Source organism: Stegodyphus dumicola, chromosome 3, assembly GCF_044657685.1.
Source record: "Stegodyphus dumicola isolate Sdum_Otavi_A_Nest chromosome 3, ASM4465768v1".
NCBI lineage: Eukaryota > Metazoa > Arthropoda > Arachnida > Araneae > Eresidae > Stegodyphus > Stegodyphus dumicola.
The window spans coordinates 276013964-276039879 of NC_140770.1; the positions used below are offsets into that span (position 1 = coordinate 276013964).

General features: G+C 33.0%; 1 protein-coding gene and 1 long non-coding RNA gene across 3 annotated transcripts in view; one reads left to right on the forward strand and one right to left on the reverse strand.

The window, feature by feature from the left end:
• Positions 1–25916, forward strand: part of LOC146998345 (uncharacterized) — a 138777-nt gene that overhangs the window by 58683 nt on the left and 54178 nt on the right. The window contains exon 2 of the long non-coding RNA XR_015040463.1: positions 16807–16945. This is a non-coding gene — a long non-coding RNA (uncharacterized LOC146998345). The remainder of the gene's footprint in view (positions 1–16806; positions 16946–25916) is intronic.
• Positions 560–25605, reverse strand: LOC118187606 (uncharacterized). 2 transcript variants are annotated; one of them, XM_035357860.2, is made up of 5 exons: positions 25491–25605; positions 16835–16943; positions 13103–13242; positions 3581–3758; positions 560–927 (listed from the first exon to the last, which is right to left on the reverse strand). In XM_035357860.2, the coding sequence occupies exons 1-5, from the start codon at positions 25531–25533 to the stop codon at positions 702–704; spliced, it is 696 nt and encodes a 231-aa protein (XP_035213751.1). In that variant the 5' UTR covers positions 25534–25605; the 3' UTR covers positions 560–701. The 2 variants fall into 2 exon arrangements, with proteins under 2 accessions (XP_035213751.1, XP_035213750.1); XM_035357859.2 differs by lacking the exon at positions 25491–25605 and adding an exon at positions 17368–17505.

The following is a 25916-nucleotide window of genomic DNA, read 5'->3' on the forward strand; positions in this document are numbered from 1 at the left end:
GTTCAGAGATTAGCTTGAGAACAATCGATCCAGTCGGGAGCTGTACTTTAGTGCTTCGACGGGATGCCGTCTTCACCGTTATAACCTGAAGGCTGTGTTGATAATTGTTTTAGCGTGTTTGTCGTAGTTTTTCGACGATCGTAAATGTGTCTTTGGAACTGTCCTTTGTAATAGTGCTTACTGATTAATAAATTCTGTATTATCTTAATTTGTCTCAATCTGTCTTGCCATGATCACGCGCTTGTTAGCAGTTGGGTTACATTGTCCAATTTTTAGTCTATGTGTAGGCTGTACTCAGGCATCTGCCTTATTTTCTAATTTTAATTTCGATGCTTTTCTGCAAAAACTCTAAAATATTAATACTGATTTATAAAATTAAGATGAATGAAAACCAGTTTTATTCAGTTTGCTTATATGAATGTGGTACAAGCAAACCGGTTCTTGGGTATTTTGCTTCACACATTTTAAACTTTAAAATGCATAATGTGTGTTCGTTTACACATCAGTTTCTCAACATTTATTCCTGAGACTGACTGTCTTCAGAATATAAATTTTATGAGATATATGAAAGGAAGTATGTGCATTTTGCAGTTAGGAAAAATGACTTTATTGAATGTTAGAGCATAGACAAACAATTTCAGAATCTGATATTCACAAATATTGGTTACGTTATTACATGCGACATAGATCTGATTTTCTGTTTAACTTCTCTTAAGGCCTTCCAAAGTGCGATACAGTGTCTTTTTCAAAGATTCGTCCAAATCCAGCTCCGGTACAATAGACAGCAGTGTCTCCGCATATCCTTGAGGGCACTCGTCATCCAGATAATACGATCGACGAGCAAGATCTACAGTAGACTGTCGGGCGTCGTTTGTGCACTCTGCTGCGGCATAGTCAGCCATACAGGAGACCATGTAAACTTGATACCTGAGAGATTAGAAAAAAAAATTATATCTAAAAAAAATATCTGATGTGAACAATAGAGGGGGTGATATCTGGTGTGGACACCACATGACTTCCTTTTACAGCATACTGACTTGCATATAGATCAAGAAAATATCTTATGTGAACAATAAAGGGCAAAAATAACATCCGATGTGGACACCACATGACTTCCCTTTACGGCATACTGAATTGCATACAGATCTTTTACTACACTGAGTGGAGACTTATTTCCTCGAACTACTCTAACTTAATTAACAGATTCGTCGATCAAGTTGAAAATGAACTCAAAAATGGCAAATTTTAAAATTAAATACTCCGCCCAATTTTTGTTGTACTGGAATCAAATTTCGCATATTTATGCTTTTTCATAACGCGTATCAAACTTTCCCAAACTTAAGTATAGGAAACTGGAGACTGCATTACGAGTCAGATTTCATCATTTGACGAAAAAAAAAAGTTTTTTAATTGACAATTCTAAACTAGCAATTTTTTTAATATTCAGAGTAAATACTCGAGTGTTATAACTCGAGACTTGATACTCGAGTAAGATTTTTCCCTGATTCTGATAACCTATTTCTTTTTATCGTGCTTTTAATGAAACTGCGTGACCGAGATTGACAAATTATGTAACTTTAAGAAGAAAACGAATATTGTCCGCTTAATATATATGCATATTTCAATAGTATTATAAATGCAGCAAAGAATTTTAAAAATGTTAAAACCAAAACTTTTCAAACAAGCAAAACCCCATTTCAAAAAAAAAAAATAAATAAATAAATGGAATTGAAAGAAAAACGGACAGAAACAGAAGAGGAATTCAATCAACTTCGGTGCTACTTCGTCAGGGGGGGGGGGAAGAACAATGAAATCAATTGAAATCTCTCTTCTAAAAAAATCCTTGCTATTCTGTATACAGAATTTGCCAACATAGGGCTGGTTAATGTAAAGTCTAACAGCCCTGTAGAAACCCTATTAATTCAATCTGTTACTGTTAGCGGCTGGCTGCATGGGCGTTTTCGTGGTTTTCCCCATGTGTAACGTGTATACGGGTCAGTTTCCTTTAGAAAGTCCTCCACGAAGGCATCCCTACTCCTAGGCAGATAGGGGAGGGGACCAAACCTGTTACTGTTAGCCTAATTATAATGTATTTATTTCAATGAGTTGTACAAAATATTAAGATCTCATTGCCTGGGATGCGCATGTTGGGCTATTGAATGTAGCGGAGCTCTTTCTTGGGGGTGAACATCACAGATTTAGATTGGACAGCAAGGCTTGTAAGAGGGAACTGTACCTCGTGGTTTATTATGGCGGTCTCTTACTTTTAGCTTCAACATTAGCAGAGAGAAAGAAGCCCATAGGTAAAATAACCGCTAATAAATTTCATAACATGTTGGTATTGGAAGACTATTTAGTAGATGATTGATATGTAGCACGTGTTATTTCGAAACTCCGAGATCTTCAGCTATTATATAGTACACGCAGTTAATTTGAATTTTATATTTTGTCTTTTTTAGATATCTAGCAGATCCGCAAAAGAACACTTCGATGATCACAGATTGAGAAACTTGTAGAGTTGCGCGCCTCCAACCTGCACGCAGCAAAGTGGTGACTGCTGAAACTGGGAATTAGACAGAGTCTTGAGAAGGGTTTAAGTGCCTTTTTATTCAACTTTAGAAATTACAATTGCGTGCTCTTGACGCTCACAAACTACGCCGACCCGGCGGTAAAATAAAAATAATAAACTGAAAAGAGATAATAACAAGAGACTAACTACGAGGCTCTCTAAACGTAACTGACCTCACCGCGTTCTACAATACCGCTGATAATTCAGCAAACTCTGAATATTACGTTGAAAGATTAACAATTTGCCTAGGCAAGCACACAGGCCGAAACGCGTGGTTCTTCAATTTCTGACTACCTCCCTCCGCGCTCGTGAAGCAAGAAAAGCACACTTCGAACTCGTTTCCTTTCTATTTAACTCAGAATACTTCCGTTGATAATTTGAATCCTTGCGCGTTCTACTAAAATTTACATACTCTGGCATTGGCAGTTCCAGGGAAAAGTAAGGCTTGACAGGAAAGATAGTTTAAACTTAAAATAAATGTTAATTAAAATAAATATAAACCCTACAAACTTTATCATGCAGGCTTACATTAAAGAGTAAAACAAACATTTTTCACTTGTTGACTTGCTGTAAAGTAAATGGCTAGATGTTATATATTTTCAAATCGAGGTAATCTGGCTCTTGTATTATCAGACAGCATTTCATACAAATTAGTCCTTTAAATAAGGGAAAGAAATTTTACTTATAATAAACAACATTAACTTATTCTTAAGAAATTCGAAATTATTTACTTAAAAAATCACTTTTATGCCTTAACACATGACTAAAACCAGGAGGTCTGCAAAATTGTTTTCTTACAAACGCGAATAAAAATTTTATACTTCGTTCAGAATTTGGCGCAATAGTCCTTTACATTATTCTATAGTTATGTGAATATGTAAACATCCACAGAAGCTGTAAACATGGAAACACAACGTAGAAACTATATTCAGGGGAAACAGCAAGAATTGCAAATTCCTGGTTCTAGCCTTGTGATAACGAAATCTAAACTAGGATTAAATTTTTTCTTACAAGCATGAATTTAATTTCCAAAATCTCAATGATTTTATTTCAGTATCATCTGTAATTTCAGCAATTGGGTTCTGTATGTCGTATAGTTCCAAAGCTGTAAAGAGAAGTTCTCTAGATGGACAGACTTTCCTGTAACTGTTGGATACGTGCTTATAGCAAGGAATGCTCTCCAGAAAGACTGAAAAAGAAAGAGAATTATTATTATTCAATCGCAATTTCTTTCCAAATTTCTGACGTAAGTTTTAATTTAAGTTTACTTCCGTGACACAGTTTAATGAGCTGTGGAAATATACTGTTTATTCAGGGTAGTTGCTGCTTAACCTGTTCAATACCGGTAAAAGGAGGGAAAAAAAACGCTCTTCCACGCCTTCTCGCTCCGAAATTATACCTACGCACGAGGCCAGCGGATTTCCGCCATTGGGCCTAATTTCATTTAAAGGTAAACTTAAAATTATTACTGCAATTAAATACGCTGAAATTAACAATTTATCGTCATTGATAATGTCTGAATATATGCTATTAAAATTTTCTAGATATTGAAAAATACTTATAAAAATGGTTTCTTTTTGACAAAAATGTTAGACGTGTTTGCATGGTCGGAAAAAAAATGAAAATAAAATTTGAACAAATCATCAGTAAAATTATATGACTAAAGAAATTTCATAAGTGTAAAGAAACGAGGGAACTATTCGTATTTATTACATTCCTATTAGCGTCTAGTTATCTACCATGTGCTAGTTTAACTGCTTTTCAACAAATATAAAACTTTTCCTGTCAGATTGTAGAGCCATTAGGTATTTTTTGGCAGCACGCAAGATGAAAAATTAGCAACGTCTTGGCCGGGAATTGAACCATGGACATGTGGAACACACGCCCAACGTGCATACTACAACACCACAAAGGCACGTTAAGAAAGCGGGAGAAATACCTTATAGTAAGCTATTTTTACGACTTTGTATATAAATGACAAAGATTTTATAAACTTGCAAATAAGCAACGAAATTCTAGACTCGGGAAGTATGGTCATATACAGGAGATGTATCAGTACAGCGGTGACAAACTTTCAGGAGAGACACCGAGACGATGGGAAATCACACAGCAAAGTATAGTCGAAAACGCTTTCCTGTCGTTGTAGTGATGACCTAAATCACAAGAAAGGATGGACACGAGAAACAGGGTGATGAAAGTTATTTATTATGCTTAGTATAACAGAAATCAAGAAATAAGAATAAAAATAAATAACGATAGTCATTAAAGAAGGTGTTCGAAATCCCGACCTTTGGAATGTGATGTAGGTGTCACATCTCCAGTCCATAGCAGATGCATGACACACGGATCCTGCGTCATGGTCGGGGGGTCGTAATTTCGAACACCTTCTTTGATGACGATTGTTCTCTATTTTTGTTCTTTTTTCTTGGTTTCTACTGTACTAAGCGTCATAAACATGTTTTCTCACACGTTCTAGTCCTTTCTGTCTTGTGTTTGTGTTGTGACTACCGAGCCAGGAAAGAGTTTCTGACCGTATGTGATTTCCCCATCTTCTAAGTGTACTCTATCTCTTCTGAAAGTTCGTCTTCGCTGTACGTCGTGTGCTCTAAAAGGAGAATCACGTGATTAAGGTCCTTAGCGGGTTAAGTAGGCGCCGTTTGACAACATCGAAATGAGAAAAAATCTACGATGGAATTAAAATAATTTAATACAAATATAAAAAGCATATCAATCAATACTTTCATCAAATTTTAGCTAAGCAAACATGAAAGTTTGTTTTGCAACTGTTCATAATGTCTCTGCTGTAAAAGTTCATTTATGAACGGTTCATAGCCACTCTGAAAATTGCTTCGACTATTGTTCTACCCCTAATCTAAATGTTCAGAAGGCGTAACTCATTGGAAGATAATATGCCAATATAAAATTTTAATTTAGGAAAAAAAAACATTAGTTTGTCGTAGGTGTTTTTCAAGGGATTTATTTTTAGGAGCAAGAAGGAAAAAATTCTTCAAAATGTTTTTGCTCCTGCAGAAAAGGGTTACAGCCGAAAACATCGCGGCAAAAACATCGCAGACGAAAACGTTGCGGATAAAAAACGCAAGGCGAAAACGTCGTGCTACAAAACATCGTGGGAGGAAACATCGCAAAGAGAAAACATCGCAGTCCTAAAACACTGTGTTACAAAACATCGTAGTCGAAAATAAAGCGGTTCAAAAACTTCGCAGTTTAAAACATTTTCGTCAAAAATATCGTGGTATAAAATGAAGTATCTACAAATCATCTCATGGCGATAACATCGCAGACACGCTTTTTTCAGGCTTTAATAACTGTAAATGGATATTCCCTCAATGATTTGTGAGCGCAAGATGGAAAGAAGGATAATCTTTTACTTTCATATTTTTTATTCACTAATAAATTGTTGCTGAGAAAATAAGAAGAAAACTTAAGCATAGAAAATTAATGCAACTTATAGCACTCAATAGAATTTTAAACCGACATAGTTAACTAACAAAGGCCATTAATAAATCATTTTTATAAAGATTTTACTGGTAATATTTCATGAAAAGTATAATCTATAAAATGGATTTAATTAATTAATGCAATAATTTAACTTTTCAGCAAAAATGTATTAGTTAATAAAAAACTGTGAAGGTAAAAATTATCCTTCTTTACATCTTGAGCTCACAAATCCTTATGAGAACCACATTTCCATTTACAGTTATTAAAGTCTGAAAGAAGCATGTTTGCGATGTTATCGTCATGCGATGATTTGTAGATACTTTATTTTTTACCACGATATTTTCGACGACAATGTTTTGTACCATGAAGTTTTAGGGCTGCGATGTTTTCTCTTTGCGATGTTTTCTCCCACGATGTTTTGTAGCACGACGTTTTCGCCTTGCGTTGGTTTCTCCGCGACGTTTTCGTCCGCGATGTATTTGCCGCGATGTTATCTGCGGACACCGCAGAAAAGGAACCTTTAAAATCGATAGAGCTGCTCAAATTCCACATCAAGTAAAGTTTGCCTTTTGGCTTAATTTTAAGTGACTAATATTGAAACCAAACGCCTTAATTCTCTTATATATAAAGTACAGCAATATGGCCAAAAGCTGCAAAAGTACTGTCTAAACTTCATTACCTCAGACGCAACTTTATACTGGAATATACCACTGGACGAGTAAACTGAGGATGTTACAAATATTAGAAAAAATCAAATGAGTATTTAATTAAGCAAAACTGTCTGTTAATCTTACCTGAAGAAGTTCATAATTGTTAGTTTTGCTATTTTTCTCATACATGTCTTTCATAGTCCGTGAAAATCATATTCAAAATCGAAACTAAGGCTCTTTTTAGGGCAATGTACACTACAAAAAAAAAAAAAAAAAAAGAGAGAGAGAGGGGACAGTTCTACATCTCCCGTTCTACCGGGGCGATTCACCAAATTCTACTTGCGTTTTTCATGTCTCGAAAGCGCAACCAGGGATATATATCACATTTAAATATGCCATTAATCTAACATAGGTATTTTGACACAAAATCAGACTTTCTCTGAAATGACATGGCAATGTTTTTCCATATTTCGATTCTACGACTCAAATAATGCCAAACTGCCAAATTTGGTAAAAGTTGCGCAAGCCGTTTGAAAACAAATTAACTCTCAAAATTTTAACTCGTCACTGTTAATTAAATTTGATATGTATTTATTAATCTCTGTTTTTCTATTAAATAAACTTCCTTGATTCCTGCTTCCAGAAGTCGAAATATAGGCTTAATTCAAATATAATTCGCACAGTTTTTACGATTTATTTTTAAAATTTGTATTTTTAAATATTTTTTCTAAATTGTTCAACAAACGCTTTGTGTATTATAACTTAAAAATTTTTAATATCGTCTTAAAGTAGATGTACTTCTAGGCACATCTGCAAAAATTATTTTTTTATTCATACTTTTCTAAGGTATAGAGGAATTTACATATTGGAGCGTTTTAAAATTCGGCATCTTGTTTTTGAACGATAATAACGCCAAATATGGTTTACGCACTTTGTTAAAATCATTTGGATGTATGAACGATGATTTTTTTTTCCGTTCCTCTTCAGTGAAAAAAAGGAAAGGAAAATAGGATGCTATCAATAAAGAAGTTTGCCAAGTAAAGTATTCTTGCTCAAAACTGAAAAAATACGCTAAGATAAATTTTTGAATTTCTCCGTAAATTTCGCACTAAATTTTATAAAATTTATTATTTAGGCATAATTTGAGTCGTAGAATCGAAATATGGAAAAGAAATTATATGTGATGTCAGAAAATGTCGAATTTCGTGTCAAAAATACCTATATTAAAATGATTGCTATATATTGCTCTAATATATATCCAATCTCGCGTTTTCAAGACATGGAAAACGAAATTGGAATTTTGCCAACTGGCCCAGGAGAACGGGAGCTATAGAACTGTTGCTTTTTTTTTACGCAGTGTATTTTGAAGGTGATCTTTTATGCGTCTTCCTTATTTTAAAGAGCCAAGTGTTTAGCCCTTTCCACACATATGCTTGTTTATGCAGGTTTTCTAATTTACTCGGAATTTTGTTCCATATTCGTTCAATTTTATGGGAATTTATTACTCCTAAACTTCCAAATATAGTAGGTAAATTTGTAAAATATATATGCATATATATTTCTAGATACTCTTCCTTAGGCAGGGCCAGTGTGAACCAATCTAATATGTATATATAAATTCGTATTGGTTAAACTTTATAAAAATCAAGAAAACTAAATGCTAAATTAATAATAAACGTCCGTGTTAACGCTTTAGTTAATAATAAACGTTTTAGTGTTGAAGAAATATAAGGTATTTCTTCTACTTCCCTAGCGTGCCTTCGTGGTGTAACGGTAGCACGCTGGGCCGGTATTATCATCCAACACTCTCTTTTAAATCTGGCGCCACTGTGGAGAGGTTTGCTATTTTTTCAATTCTCCTGTTTCTAGTAAAATACCTAATGATTCTACAATGTAATACAGTGTCCGAATGTTAAAAATAAAGTCCCATCTGACTCCCAAAGGTATAGCCCGACCTGAGTAAAGGTGTTTCATCCGCAATAATAGCCCATCACCTATTTCATTCATACTCAGCAAATTTAACTCATTGTCTCATGATGGGCTTTATATTAACGATGGTTACGGCGCTACGCACTATCTGTGCGATCTATGTTGCAATTTCTGGTGCACCACTCCCTTTCATCTACCTACCTACCTACCTACCCACATGCGTACCCTCCACACAACATCAGAGAGCAAAGAAAGAGTAAGGGTGAAAAAGTAGGATTAGCGAATGTATGGGAACGTACAAGTGCAATGGTAAAGCGTATTGTGGCAAGTGTAAGCGTGTAGTGTATGTAACGGCACGAGGGCACTCAAAATCCACTGCGAACTGAAGTCCCTTGAGAAGTTAGTAATAGGGAAAGAGCAGTCGGTCCGAAGTTCGAATCCCGCAAACGGGCTGACTGCATGGTCGTTTTTGTAGTTTTTCCCAAGTGTAGTGTGTTAATACGAGCCAGTTTCCTTTAGAAAGTTCTCCACGAAGACACCATTCCCTTCCGGGTGGTGCCTTAGGGCTGAACACGTAAATAATAATAAATAAACTGGGCTGGTGATCGAAAGTCACCTCTCCAGTTAGCGCATCAAATCAAATGATGACCGCGAATGACCTCTCCAGTGCTAAGGACTACTAAGTTATCATTGCTTTAATGATATCGTAACATTTTATTTCCTTAAAAAAAAAAAAAAAAAAAAAAAAAAAAAAAAAAAAACATAGAATTCGGAAATCGTGGAATCAAAAATTTTATATACAAATTATTGATAAAATCGCCAAAAGTTTGCTAAATTTTCAAACTTAGGTAGGCAACAAAAGTATTTCTTTCCCAAAAGAAGAAATTACACCTTGTCAGTTAAAAACAAAAGTTTTGGCACGAGATTACTGAAACAGAATTTCCTATCACTAATGTAAACCAACATGGCCGCCTAAATAAGGAAGTCGAATTTATTGGTTAGATTATTTGAATATGGTAAATCACGCGAGAGCTATCTGCCTGAGGAGAGGGCTGCGGGAGGGAAACTGGCTTTTATTCGCATTATTTATAAAGTAAACTAAAATCATTAGACATAAGGTTTTTGTGTTTTCCAATGCTCGAGTCACTTGCCTAACACAAGGGGGATAAACGAAGACACAAATTACATTTGTGTACTTGTTTCGGAGCAGATGTCACACTCTTAAAGATTTACAGCGGGCGGGGGACAAGCTCTTCACAGTAAATCTTGGAAAGGAACCACAAAAGACACTTAAGCATCTGGTCCGTTCAGGAGGAATGACACTCGTGTCCAGCTGGCTGTTTTCAGGGTCATAACCGATCGGCTATTGTAGAACCAAATTGGATCCGCAAAAGCCATTTTTTATATAAATCCATCAACGACGATCCGTGCTTTTTATTATTCGTGATATAAAATTATAGAAGAATTTTGTAAAAATAATTATTTAATTGCTTTTGCCATTAAACTGTTTGATAATTTCTTCCAGGTGATTAGTCTTCTATGTTATAATCATCCCATTAGCCGCTGGTGTTGCGTTGACGCAACGGTCAAAATAAATGCATATATAAATATAACTACCTAAGATATTTTATACCAGCAGATGATTTTGTCTAGGGAATATTATGAAGATTATTTCTGTAAAAAAATATTTGCCTTCAACAATCATTTTGTTTATAATAATTAATCTCATACTTTAAGCAAAATTTAAGCAAAATTTTCGACCGGGTATTTTTGCTGAAAATATTTAACGAAAGAATAGCCATCTTTATGAGTGATCCAATTTTAGTCAAGGTCACCGTTTATCAGAACATTACATCAGTCAGATGTTTATATTTGTGTTGGGAAGGAAAGGAAAACAGGTGTTGCGTTGACGCAACGTCAGCAGAAAACGGGGTAGTCAATCGCCTTTTCACTCATTCCTTTCGATGTTCTGTTTCATGTTCTGGTTGTTTAAAAATGCCTAGAACGAGGTATCTTACATTAGAAGAAGCTCTTCAAAGATTTTTTGATGAAGAAACAGATGATGATAATGTTAATAATGACCAGAATGAAACTAATAGTGTTGTTGTTGCCCCACAAATTGCAGAAGCTAGTGACGAAAGAGAAAGGAATGCCAATGTTTTAAATAATGATAATGATATTTTACCAAATGATACTGCCGAGGAAGTTGAAATTCACGTAAGAAGTAAGTTTCAGCCTTCTAAAAGCAGTTATAGTCATACTAAAAAGTTTAAAAAGCAGAAGACTGAATTCTTGAAGTGGATAAAAAAGGAACTGTTAGTTATGTCTCAGGAAAAACATGAAGAAAGAGATAAAGATAAATTATAAAAGACAAAATACAAGGTAAAACTAGTGCACAGATTTTCGATTTTCGTTTTGGTTTAGATATTGACTCTCTTCTCGTTTTCTCGTTGAACAGACAAATATTCACGCTCAGCAAAAAAAAAAAAAAAAAAAAAAAAAAAAAAAAAAAAAAAATTAAAATAAAATAAAAAAATAAAATAAATACCCAGAATTTATTGCATCTGAAGCCTGTATGAGAAGATTTATTGGAATATTATTGCTTACAGGATATTATTCTTTACCTCAAGAAAAAATGTATTGGTCTTTTGATAAGGACATTTCTGTTCCTGTTGTACGAGAATCGATATCACGTTTGCTATACAGGAATATGAAGCAGAACTTGCATTTCACAATAGTCAAATTGACAATACTGATAAATTATACGAGGTGAGACCGTATCTAAACTTACTAAATATCACCACCTTTTTACTACTGGACATATAAAGTCTCTTTTAGATTTCAGACGCGAGAATGCATTATTCCTTTTGAAAACTCCTATTGAGAATGTAGAATTTGCCAGAAATAGATCAGCAACAGGAAAACCTAGTAAATTCAGCATTCAAAAACCACTGCATGGAGATGGTACACATTTTATCGTAAAGTCCGTTGATAACAAAAGACTTTGTCGTAAAGAGAGACTGTTTATAGATGCAAAGTATGTAATGTAGCTTTACATCATGATTGTAATCAAGTTTTTCATGCTTGAATCTTTCAATTGAAATAATCTGTATTTGTAAAAGAAATACAATGTATATTTTAATATTAAATTAATTACAAGTAATATGATTTGTAGATTTATAAAACGTTATACAGCTAAAAAGTAATTCTGCGCTTCACTCAAAAATCACACGAGTACAATCCTACTCACTAAACGTATAATGACCAGAATGAAGAATAGTCTTTTTCCGCTGCTGATGTGCGAACGCAACACTCGCTTTTTCCACAGGTAAGAGCATGTTTTTTTATTTTCAATGTAAATTTATCGTATAAATGCTTAAATTAATATTTGTTATTATTTTCGTGACAAAAGAAACATTCCTTGTAGTTTTGGGGGTTAATGGGTTAAAAAATTTCTGCTATAGAAATATTTTATAAACTTTTAACGTTTTTGATATACTTAAAATGAGGAATTCAAACGGTAGACATAAAATGTCTGCAATGAATAAGCACTTTAGTGTAGATTTGGTGATAAATCGGCAAACTAGCACAATTCCTGATGCTATTATGAAAAATTTTAAAAAACGTCGCAAAAAATAAAGTTCTCGCGTAATATCATAAAACTAAAATTAAATAATTTTCATAAAAAATTACAAAATATTGTGCTTTTTACCACAAATATCAATTAAAATTTAATTCTAAAATTTTTAGTATCAGTTATTTTGCAGAAAAACGTACACTATTTAAATATAATTCTGAAATGAAATGCTTAAATTGAATAAACACTTTTTTTATGAAACCAAAAGTTAGTCTTATCTTCGGAATTCAGCAATAGCAATATCCTAATCTGACAATTCTTTGCTCAGACGCAAGTTATATAAACACAAAAGATAACCGCTGAATGATCCGCTTCAAAATCTGTCTTTAATACGGCAGACCTCTGACATCCATTTCACCTTGAAATAAACAAACTTGGCAATTGGTACTAGCAAACTTGTTCTCAAAATTTCAGCAACGTTCTGGGATTAGGAGACCAGCACCATCGAAATTGATAATTGCACTCCTAATTTCCAGTATCTCGGTGGAACCTCCAATTTTATAAGACTGTAGTGTATTTTACAGTAATTGACAAAATAACAAATAATCTTCTTAGTAGAACTTAAATTTTATTTTTATTTTACGGAGATAGATAATTTGAATGCAATTCTTTAGTGGCAAAAAAAAATTCATACATCTACTAAATGGTCAAACTTCAGAATTCTAATTTTAAACAATTTCTTACGTTGCTGGGCAACGGTTACATCATACAAATATAGCGTCGCCATTTCAATAATAAATAGTTATTTTTTAAATAACAAAATATTCAAAAATATTCGCAGGTAGACTTTTGTGCTAAGTTCGGAATTTTTATATTATAAATTTCACTAGAAACGGGAGCAGGAATAACGTCACTCACCTCTATGCAGGTGACTATCTCTGTCACACACATCATCTATCGCGCCAATGAGGCTCTCGTATTGCCCAGGATTCGGAAAGATTGTCACCTCGCAGGACTGATCGTAGACATTCAAACATCCTATGTACTCCTTAAATAATCTGAACGGAAAGTAATAAAATTTTAGAACTTAAGAAGGATTCTCAAAATTACTATAAAATAATGAATAGTTTATATTTAACGGAATGCATTTACAAAATACATTAACTGATAATATATATAATATAAAATATATTAATAAAATTTGTCAATAGACCTTTAAATTTCTAATTTTCAATTGGTGTACGTCACTTCTTCAAGGATACGAATGGCGCCATTTTACATCATTCTTTTCCTGCAGAGATCCGCTCTGCCGTGGGCTTTTATCTAGTCATCATTTGGAACTCGAACCAGGGCTGTGGAGTAGGAGAAGGAATCGGAGTCGGGCAGAATTTGGGGTAAAAGGAGTCGGAGCTGGAGTCGCTGAAAACAGGTCGACTCCGACTCCACTTTTTGTTCGACAGTTTGATTTAAAAATGATATTAAAATCAATTGAAAAAGAATTAATGACAAGCTGAGTTATTATTTTAATTTATGGACTGTATATATTAATAAATAATTATTGTCTATTTTATTGACATATTAATAAATAAATATAAGGGTGGAGGATGGATGTGATATATTCCATTAGTGATTAAACTGATTCATTTAGTTACAAATCTCACTGGTAAAATTAGCAGGGAAATAAGCAGCAATCGCAGCAAGAACTCTCAAAATTGATGACATTCTTAGGAAGCAAACAGGCAAAGAAGCAATTATTGATCAAGCAACGCGATAAGGAAGTACATATTTGATGATAAAGAGGTTTTTAGAACTAAGAATGTTTTTAGAAGATGTAGATAACCCTAATGTTTCACTAACAGAAAGGCTACGGAATGATCTTGCAGAATTGGAAACTTTTCTTTTAACACCATATATAGCCACAAAAAAAAGCTGTAATCTGAAGCACTGACAGGAGACGAGAATGGAGTGTTTGTTCTTTTTGAAATGGAGGGTTTACTGAAGAAGGAATAACTTCTTCAATGAAAAAAAGAGAAACTAGTATGCTAGACAATGAGAACTTGATGAGTTCAATATATGTAGATCCGAAGCACCAAATTTTCTTGGATGACAAACAAATTAAAAAGGCAAAGATAGCTAGCTATCTATGAACTTTCATTAAGAATGAAATTATTCTCAAAACGACTGGAGAATTCGAATCAGGAGAGTCAAACTGCAGACATCGCAATTGAGTCTCTATCATCCTTCTTCCAGTGATGAATTAGATTTTGAGAAATATTTCCTCTTTTAGAAGTTATAAAAATCTATCCTGAAAAGTTATAAGAAATAGCCCAAACAGTAACATCTCTTCCTCCTACTCAAGTTATGTGAAAAGTCTCTTCTCAGCTCTGAAGTATATCAAACTGGATCTATGGCCCTCCAGCAAAGAAGATCTTGCCGAAGCTAAACTGTTTCTTAGAAATAACTAATGCTAATTTTTCCATTTCATAATATATGCTAATTAATATAAATAATTTCCTATAACATTGATTTTTTTTTTCTGTAGCATCTATTACTTCTTTTATATTAAAAAAATAAGCTGTAACCTATGTGTACTTGAATTACTGTTATTAATTTGAAATAGACTACTCAGCATCATGAAGACCTCACTGAGAAACGGACTTCTTTCTGCCAGGTTAGTCCCCTCTTCCACCAACAAATGACCAAACTAGCAGATTCTTCACTTCCTCATGCCATGCTATTGAGCCTTCTTCTTTCTTTTGAATGCTGATCTCCCATCTTGGGATCTACTCATGTAATCCTCATCACCATGCCCATAGTGGAAACATCTCAGGTTGCAGTACATAATCAGATTCGTATCAAAGTAACCCAGGAGTTTATCTCGCCTGCTGTCGCTTTGACAAATCCTGTTCGCTGCTCCGCTGTATTTTCTGTTGTCAGAAAATAGTTAATTTGATGAAGTTAATTTGGTAAATTAGCTTCATCATAAAGAATTGTAACTATTTGAGAATGATAAATTAATTTAACTTCATCAGAAAGAATTGTAACTATTTGAGAATGATAAATTAATTTAACTTCATCAGAAAGAATTGTAACTATTTGAGAATGATAAATTAATTTAACTTCATCATAAAGAATTGTAACTATTTTAGAATGATAAATTATTTTAACTTCATCATAAAGAATTGTAACTATTTGAGAATGATAAATTAATTTAACTTCATCAGAAAGAATTGTAACTATTTGATAAATTTATTTAACTTCATCAGAAAGAATTGTAACTATTAGAGAATGATAAATTAACTTCATCAGAAAGAATTGTAGCTATTTGAGAATGATAAATTAATTTAACTTCATCAGAAAGAATTGTAACTATTTGAGAATGATAAATTAATTTAACTTCATCAGAAAGAATTGTAACTATTTGAGAATGATAAATTAATTTAACTTCATCATAAAGAATTGTAACTATTTTAGAATGATAAATTATTTTAACTTCATCATAAAGAATTGTAACTATTTGAGAATGATAAATTAATTTAACTTCATCAGAAAGAATTGTAACTATTTGAGAATGATAAATTAATTTAACTTCATCAGAAAGAATTGTAACTATTTGAGAATGATAATTTAATTTAATTTCATCATAAAGAATTGTAACTATTTGAGAATGATAAATTAATTTAACTTCATCATAAAGAATTGTAAGAAATGTAACTATTTGAGAATGATAAATTAATTTAACTTCATCAGAAAGAATTGTAACTATTTGAGAATGATAAATTAATTTAACTTCATCAGAAAGAATTGTAACTATTTGAGAATGATAAATTTATTTAACTTCATCAGAAAGAATTGTAACTATTAGAGAATGATAAATTAACTTCATCAGAAAGAATTGTAGCTATTTGAGAATGATAAATTAATTTAACTTCATCAGAAAGAATTGTAACTATTTGAGAATGATAAATTAATGTAACTTCATCAGAAATAATTGTAACGGTTTGAGAAGTTAATTTGGTAACGCTTTGAGAAGTTAATTTTAACTTCATCAGAAAGTATTGTAACGGTTTGAGAATGGTAAATTAATTTCACTTTATGAGGAAAATTGAAAAGGAAATAATTTCAGTTTTACCCGGTTACTTGCTGCAAATGTTTACAATTCGGATTGAAATTATAAAAAAAAAATAAAATATAAATAAATGATTAATTAAAAATACATAGTAATATATTAAAAATAATAATAAAAAGTTATAATGTAATTTGAATATAAATTGCATTCTGCTTTTGCACTACAGTCTGTTACTTTAAAATAAGCAGTGCAAGGTCGTAGCTAACGTATATTTGCGTCGTGTGCATTTCACGAAGCGAAGCATGCTGAATGTAAATGAAGTGGGGAAAAATAATTATACGAGTCTACCTTCATTCCGCAGTTGTCGTTTCGATGGTTACCAATCCAATCGGTAGACGTAAAGCATTCTTGAACTCCATTTAAAGTAATGGAATATTACTTTAAATGTATTAGGATTAGGATAAAAATTTGATGGTTAAATGAGAAACATACTATAATGTAATTTTTATGTTGCATTTTACAGAGAAATTACCTTTATTTTTTCTTTCTTCAGATCTCTGCAATTTATTAAAAATACTTACGGACAAACTTCGGCAAGTCCTTCTTCAGTCTCTGGAAAACTGCCTACCTGTGTCATCTGCTTGCATTTCTTGAATGGACCTAAATCGCACATATCGGAATCAGGCTGACCTGTAAGTATATAATTTTAATATATATTAATTTGTAAGTTCGAATTTTAATGAATACAGATAAAGAAAATTCTAGGTATCAAAATAAATAAAAATCACAAATTCCCTTTCATTAGTGGAAGAAAATACAACATAAAATTTGAATGGAACTTAAAGAATATTTTAGTTAAATGCGCCAAACTGCCCGCCGCTGTCCTCTGAGAAGCGACGAAATATTGTAAAAGCTTCATAATTCATATAACAAAGATAATTGGCCAAACTGAACAAAAATCAAAGTCGGACGCTGAAAATATCTAGAATTTATATATGATTTGTCACGGCTCTTTTATTACCGTGACTGCCAGTCAGAGCAGCACCGAACATAACGATTTTGTCACCGGATTTATTAGCAAATGTTCTGTAATTTGACAAAGAAACATTCATACCGATAATTTTCATGGGATTGCATAATGCCTTTCTAGATATAGGAGGTTTTAAAATCATACACATAAGAGTAAGCAGCTGACATAACGATTGATTTCTCCTCCTAGTCAGTCAGTGAGTGAGTGAAAGCTTTATTTGCTTTTCTCTTCCAGACTGCGGGGAAGTTCGTGTTGGAAATTGCAGTATCGCCAGTGATGCCAAAAGAGGGCTTATGTTTCTATTGGTAATCGAATGACTGACATGATATTAGCAAATTTTTAATAATAAAAAAGATATTAGCAAATTAAAAATTTAAAAAATAAAAAGCTGGATGCAGCGTAATCTACTATATCACACATTTCTTTTCATTCCGTTCAGTTTGCTCAACAACATTTATATTACATAGCATAGTTTCTACAATATCACATCTCGAAATGGTAAAACTATATTCTATGGAAAACGCATGCACTTTCTACTATATCCGATATTCTCAACTGACACGTCCAGGTACACTGCGCACAGAAAAAAAGGGGGAGGAAGACAGTTCTATATCTCCCGTTCTACTGGACCGATTGACGAAATTCAAATTGCGTTTTTCATGGCTCGAAAGCGCGACGTAGGTTATATTTTAGATTTATATACAACATTGTTCTAACATAGGTATTTTTGACATAAAATGAGACTTCTTCTGAAATAACATACGCATTTTTTTCCATATTTCGATTCTACGACTCAAATTATTCCCAAATATTCAATTTTGTAAAATTTGGTGCGAAATGTACGGAGAAATTCATGACTTGGTGTTGGCGTATTTTTTTTTTTTTTTTTTTTTTTCAGTTTGCGCCAAGAATAATTCACTTGACGAACTTCTTAATATATGGCAACCTATTTTCCTTTCCCTTCAATTGTGCATGAGCAGGAAAAAAGTCGCATCGTTCCTAGTTTCAAATAATTTGAACAAAGTGCCTAAACCACAATTGATGTTGCTATCGCTTTCAACAAATATGCCAAATTTCAAAAGGCGCCAGTATGTTAATTCCTGTATATCTTCGGAAATTTTGAATAACAAACTACCACCTTTTGCAAGTATGCTTAGAAATAAATCTACTTTAAAATGATGGTAAAACTTTTATAGATTATAATTCAATTTTTTTTCGAAAAATTTATAAAACTTATTTAAAAATACAAATTAAAAAATAAATCATAAAAAATGGGCGAATGTTATTTGGAATGAACTTAAATTTCGAAATGTGAAAGGAAGAATCAAGTAAGTTTAATAGAAAAGAGAGATTAATAATTAATAAATATATACCAAACTCAATTAACATTGAGGAGCTGAAATTTTGAGACCTAATTCTTTAAAAATTACACGTGCTATTTTTACAAAACTTGGCAGTTTGTCGTCATGCGAGTCGCAGAATCGAAATATGAAAAAAAAAAAAAAAAAAAAAAAAAAAAAAAAAAAAAAAAAAAAAAAAAAAATGTCATTTCAGGAAAAATCAGAGTCAAAACACCTATATTAGAACAATGCTATATATAAATCTAATGCATACCCTAAGTCTCGCTTTCCGGACATGAAAAATGCAAGTTGAATTTTGTCAATCGGCGCAATAGAAGAGAGTTTTTTTTTCCTCGCAGTGTACGTATTGTCTTGGACTGGGAAATCTATATCCGCCTTGCGGAGAAGCTATCTTACCACGGCTGGGCATTTCGTAACACAAGGTCTTTTGGAAAACTGCGCAAAAGATATGGGAGGTGAATACTTGCCTTCGTTGTACAATAGTAGTATACGATGGCAATCTCATGGTAATGTTCTACTAAGTACCACTGAATTTTGGCAAGAAATTTTTATTTTCTTAAATATGTTGTATACAAAGATGCAGAAGATTACTGATGCCGAATATTTAAAATAAAACTGGCATATTTATGCACCATTTTTGAAAAGCTTAATTCCCTTGATCTTTCTCTGCAGGGAAAAAACTTACATCTTCTGAAGAACGATGTTTTTGCGTTACATCTATATGTGAATAAAGTTTTTTTTAACCCAACTTCACAACCCAAAATGGATTGTGAAGTGGATTTAAAATGGAATTCAGAAGAGATTTTTTTCGTGACAATATAAAGTTCCACTAAGCCTAACGACGCCGCCATTTGTTCACGTTTGAAACTTAGTAGCATAGTGAATTAAATCAATTTCTCCACAAACTTCATAATTTTTTGCTGAGTAGGGCCAAAAGATTTATGCGCCGAAAAATATGTCTTTCTGCTTAATTTTAATTGATTTATACTCTAATTTTAATAGTAAAATTTTTTAATGGTTTTTAACTCGATTTAGTGTTTTAGATTTTTCTGTATTTTACGACTTTTAAAAAACATGTTTTGAATTTTTACGTCTTTGTTTCCTTATTGCGAAGTGAGAACTGAATTGATTGGATCAGAAAATTATCCCTAATGAAATTCGAGGAAATAATTGTAAATGAATCGCAGGAAAAAATGTGCACAATTTAATAGGCCGTACAATGATGTCATGTGGCATCCACACCAGAATTTTTAGCCCGTAACAGGGGAGGTGAAAAAGTTGAACATAACAGGGGACGTGCGGTCTCAGAGACTGCGAATTATAATAAATTTTTAAAAAATCGTCTAATTAAAATATCATCATGATATTTCACTTAGATGTTTTTTGAACATTTTACTCTGAAAAGAAAATATGTTTTTACACTTTAAAGTGAAATTAAATTTTTCCCAGAAAATTTCCCCATAGCCTCAAATTTTTCGATGAAAATCATATGCTGCACTAAATTCTATAAAACTAAAAATAAGAATGCATCTATTTTGAATTAACTATTTTATCTATATTAGTTAATATTCAAAGCAAATTTTAACCGCAGAAAATTGTATGTAGCACAATACAGAAAAATTTTTACAGTATCTAAAATATCAGTATCTCACTGATTTTCTGATAGTAAACAATTTAGTTTTCGTCTTCTTTAGCATATTCATTGCATAACTTTTGCGTGCATTCCAAACAAACAGGGTCTTAGCAAGATAAACATAAATATGCTGTCTTTCTCTTCTTGCTTGGGGGGCGCAGACGACATGTTTTCCTTGATTTTAATTTTACTTCTTTTGTGAACTGCTCCACATCCTTAGCTTCTTTTCCTAAAATCCGCTTTATCGTCAGGCGCAATTCTAGATTTATTCTAGGATTTTTCCCTCTCGTGTGTAGTAGTGGTTGGACTAATTCTCTCGCTAATTCTTTCGAAAACACCATTCTGGTCATAACAGGGTTTTGGTTATAACCTTGGTGCAAAATGTATGCGTTTACTGCACTCATACCTACTAACCGGTAGAAAAGAGCCATAGGCCAATATGGTTGTTCTCCTAATACAGGAATGGACAGAACATTTTTCATCTAAAGCATCAACACCACCTTTGGTTCTGTTATAAAAACAAATTATTTCAGGTTTCTGTGTTTCCGAGTCTGTTTCTATCGAATGATGCAATGATGAAATCAAAACCACCGCTCGCCTTTTTCGCAGAAATTTTCTTCACAGTCATCTTCTTCACTAAAATCACTTCCAACTTCGTCTAGAATTTTTTTCAGTTCTTCTGAATAACGTGGATCAGAAGGATAAATGAATCTCTGCGGACCTAACTTCAGAGCCATGTGTTCACTACTGCCGAAAATTGTAACACTGAGAGGGAGGTGAGGTCTCACAGACCGCTCTAGAAGAATTTCAACAGATACACTTGCCAAAGCATTCCGATAAGAAGGGGTCAGAAAGAAGGTCACGAAACGTGAAGCTAGGGGAAGAATCCATTCACTTGGACAAAGCATGCAATAGGGGAGATGGGAGGAACATGTGGCGCGGTCCCTGAGACTGCACGTCCCCTGTTACGGGTTAATATTGTAGAATTTTTTTATGTCAAATGACCTTAATTTTTCTCAAGAGGTAAAATCCATGTTTGAAGAACTGATTATCTGGTTTGAGAAATATTTAAAAAATTAAAATTTCGATAGGTGTGCATGAATTCAATGTTCATTTAGCACTACAGCTGCATCTGAATTTACTTCTATGGAATAAGAGAAACTTATCGGGTTAGCCTGCGACAAAAGTTTGAAAGCAAAATTCGGCAGCATGGAATTGACAGAATTTTGCATTTCAAGAAAAGATGAATACCACCTTCTTATTGATAAGGCTAAGTGAATTTTAATTCTCTTTTCGACGTCGTGTTTGTGCAACGCTGGGTGGTGGTCGCTGTAATAAAAAGCAAGTAGAGAGCAAAAAAGAAATCCTTGGGGAATCAATGTGGAAAAGGAAATCATTGTGGGTGTGTCTTGTTTAATTCCATGATTTGAAAAAATATGCAGGGATTTGCAGGCGCATCCATAACATTAATTAGTAACTTATTGTTAATGAAATTTAAAAAAATGCTAAGTAATGGAGATACACGAATTTTAAACATTTTTATCTCTTATTTTCGATTAGCTACACTTTTACTTAAGGTAGGGCTCCATGAAAAACTTTTATTTCAAAAAAGGTGCTGCGACTCAGTAAACATTGGGAACCACTGTTTTAGTTAATGCTATTGACTTGCCTTTGCAATTAAACAACAGATAGAAGCTTAGGTTGGTTTTGGTTTCATTGGATTATTTGAATATGACAAAGCACGCGAAAGCTATTTGCCTAAGACTTTTCCAGGAGAAATAGACGTGTATTCATGTTACACATGTTGAGAACCGGGAAAACGGCCATGCAGCCAGTTCTTTCGTCTGTAGTCGAGACTAGCGGTATGTAGCGACTTTACTTTTAGGTCCTTGATTGGGGCAGAATCTTGGGAATCAGAAATAGAGAACAATAATATTATTGATTGACCGAGTTTATTAAAGGTTTTTAAAACGTTTTTGATTATTAACCTCTTTGTCATCCGTAACGCGTCTAGCGCGTTCAAGTGAAACTTCCGCAGGACAGCCATAACGCGCTACAAGCGTTCTTCTACATTTTAAAATTTTTAAAGGTTTAAAACGCTTTCTGAATGCTTACTTGTTTTAGTTTTTATTTTTGTTTTTTCTAATACCTCCTAGAGGGCAGCAGTAATCAGGCATTCTATTTCTAGTTGAATTTGCCCCGGGTGTTATGAATATTCGCGCCATTTTACATAAGATACAAGACAGTGAGAGATGGCTTCAACGTCTACTCAGCAGAAAAAGAAAAAAAAAAAAAAAATAAGGTTGTGAATTGGAAAGACAAGAAGGATATGCGTTTGATGAGTGCAGTCCATAATAACTCGATGATTGATGTTGGAACACGGAAAAGAACTGTAAAAAAAACCAATAATTGCAAAAGATTACAACAACAAAATGGGAGGAGTGGACCGCCTGTTATCAAATTAGCCTGCTGTTAGAAATAAGTAGAGATATTATTTTTCCATTATCCTTTATTTCCTTATAATTTTACTTAATATTCTTTGACATTCATCCACTACGAAAGTTATGTATGGTAAGTTATGATATACAGAGAAAACAACAATACACGCTACGGAAAACAGACAGCCGCTGGGGAGAAATTTTCGTGGACAGGAGAGGACGGCGAAAGGGTTAATAGTATTTTGCATATTTTGGGACAAAATAAATGCAGTCGTAAAAGAACTGTTGAATTTCTTTTGCTGTACATAGAAAGAAACTGTGAAAACTCTGCACAGAAGATGATTGGTTGTTAAATGAAGCCGGAACGAACTACTAACGCTCGGAAGTTTATTTTATTCATTCTGTGCTGGTAATCCCATTTCATCCGATGTGGAGTCAAATATTTTTAAGGCAGCTTGCGTTCCTGGAAGTTAATTTAAAATGCGCTAATACCTTTATAAAGTTTGCATTTGAAGAACCGGAACTACAAATAAAAAATTTCCGGACTGCTGTAAGAGTCCTTATAAGACATACGCAGTTGTCATGTCCTACGAAATCAGAAACCAGTGTTGTTTGTTGTTATAGTACGAAAAAAGTCTTTCGATAATAAAAGAGTATGCCATGAAGGAGATAACACATGCAAGAATTGTTTTATACAATTGAAGAGTGAAAGGCTTGACTCACTGCATGTTGTTGTTAAACTTTTTAATACTCCCAAAATGACTCTCTGAGACAGAAGGTATTAATATAAAGAAATTTGCTAGGCTTCATATTATAACGGTCGCCCAAAGGGACTGTTAAGGTTTTCAATACTGTCGTTGGACTTGCAGTCTGCCAGTTTGATGTTACATTCACTCCTACGAACCTCATCCCCCCCTCTTCTTCTTCTTCTTTTTTTTTTCTTTATTATTAAGCCTCATTTTTTTCGCATTTACACTATATACAGTTCAGCAGCAAAATTACGAAAACTTTTAAAGCAGCTTAGCATTACACGTTTGGAATTCGCGATGCAGCGTTAACTATAGGCATATATATATGTTTTTTTAAGTCTTTTCTCAGTTTATTGTATCAATGTTTTGCTTTCTTACTAAGATGGCTTGCAAAACGTGTTTTTTTTTTTTTTCCATTCTTAATGTTTTGTGCATTTATTTTATTTATTATATATCAAGTTCTTGGCTCTAACGCCACATAAAATTCGGTCCAATTAAGAAATTGGAAAATATTTAAAAACAGCCTATCTAGAATTTCTGATAGACAGTCTCGCGCGCTGGATATAAAAGTGTTTTTTACGCGCTGGATATGAAAGCGTTCGGGTGGAGAACTACATTATTCGGAATTTCATGGCTCTATTTTCAGTTTTTGTATAATTTTCACGAAATAATGAATTTCTTATCACTTTTGTAGTGATTATATTTCAGTGTGAATGAAATGCAATAAAAAATGTCATAAATCTAGAAATTAAACAAACATTTTGAAAAGAAGCCTTACCTTAAGCAGTTTTATACCAGAATACCAGGTATTTAAAAAATTAAATCAATAGATAAAGCGCGGCCATTACATTCCTTAAAGTCGACATTTTGTGCAATCAAAATACGTAATTTTTTTTTATAGAAAGTTATACTTGTGACATTAAAAAAAATTAAAAAGTAAAATAATAAAAGATGGAAAAAAAAAAAAAAAAAAAAAAAAAAAAAAACCCGAAAGCCTTCAAATTTTATATTACGCTCAAAGGGTCGTGTTTTAAGGTTTTGTGTGTTATCTTTATTTATTAAATGTCATGTTCTTTTCTCTTAAACCATAAAATTCAATTCAATAGCAATGTCGCAAAATAATTTTAAAATGAGCATATCTTTAGAATTTCCGATACACAGTCTCGCGCGCTAGAGGTAAAAAAAAATTTTTTCCGTGCAGTGTTGTTTTTTGCTCGCTTTGAAATCGTTAAGTTTCTTAATCAAAACCCATAAATGCTTCACAAAAATAGGAAATGGAGAATAAAACAATTTCCAAACTAGGCCTTCCGGATGCCCATATTCGCGTGGAGACGTACGTTATTCAAAATTGGATGGTTGTATAAGTATTTCTGTTTTATCACAGTGCGGGAAACATACATACATTTATGTAGATTCTTCATTATTTGATTTCTTTAAATATGATACAGGGCAATAATATTTGGTGACAACAATTTGTAAAGTGATTCAGACTTTTAACGTTTTCGACGCAAAATGGCAAAATGAAATTAACAGCTCCTTAGGCTAATAATGTAAAAATTAATTAAACATAAATCTAATAAACCATTTTCTTTTTCAAAACTTTTGTTCATATTCTTAATCTTATTGTTATATTTAAGTTATTTTATGCGCTGTTGTTTGTATTATGATTATGTTGTGTACTGTATAATAAAGGGAAAATATCAAGGAAGTTAATGAAGAAAAGTATTGTTTTAACAAGGCTCGAAGCAAGAAAAGGTTTGGGAATATCTTGTACAGGAATATTTAAAACTCGGACAAAAGAATAGTTTTACTTATTACTTTGTTGTTTGCCTCATAAGTATGTTGCTATATTTCCTTTGATTTGGAAATGTTTGTAAGCAAGTAAAAAAAAAAAAAAAAACATAGCAAAAACACGCGACGAATTAATCCACAGAAATTTACCTTGTTTAAGCATAGTAGCAGCAAGTGATAATGCTAATTTACAGTTTTTGCATAATTCAGGATATATGCGAAACTTGTTTCTTACCTGAGCAAAGAGTGAATAAAAATGCGAAGAAGAGGAACCACATCTTGGTATCGGGGTTAGTAGATTATTTTGAGTTTGAAGTATTACGACGTCTCTGTGGAATAATGAACGCGAACAAATTTGTTTTCTGCATATATAATAACCAGCGGAAGTTGATTTTATTTGAATATTCTAATTTAAGTGGAAGGGGGCTGGTGACGGATATTCTTTCAAGTTTGCAATTAGTGTAGTTATCTTTTCTTGTTTAATTGGAAACCGCAGATATAATATCGTCTTTTGAACACTCGCTTTTGTATCGTTTTTAGAAAAGTAATTGGGGGAAATGGATACAAATGGGAGTTTCAACATCTAGCTGGCTTTATTATCTTTGCAAACACATTTGTTGACGTCAGCCCATGTTTAACCGGATGAGCTTGCAATTTATTT

Bases quoted from the DNA above. Each gene is read 5' to 3' on its own strand.
- LOC118187606 (XM_035357859.2), bottom strand. From the start codon at position 17,431: ATGTGTATGATTTTAAAACCTCCTATATCTAGAAAGGCATTATGCAAT. The intron at 16,944-17,367 runs GTATGAATGTTT...ATATACTTACAG, and splicing joins CAATCCCATGAAAATTATCG to GTCAGCCTGATTCCGATATG. The intron at 13,243-16,834 runs GTAAGTATTTTT...CTTTCCGTTCAG, and splicing joins GGACTTGCCGAAGTTTGTCC to ATTATTTAAGGAGTACATAG.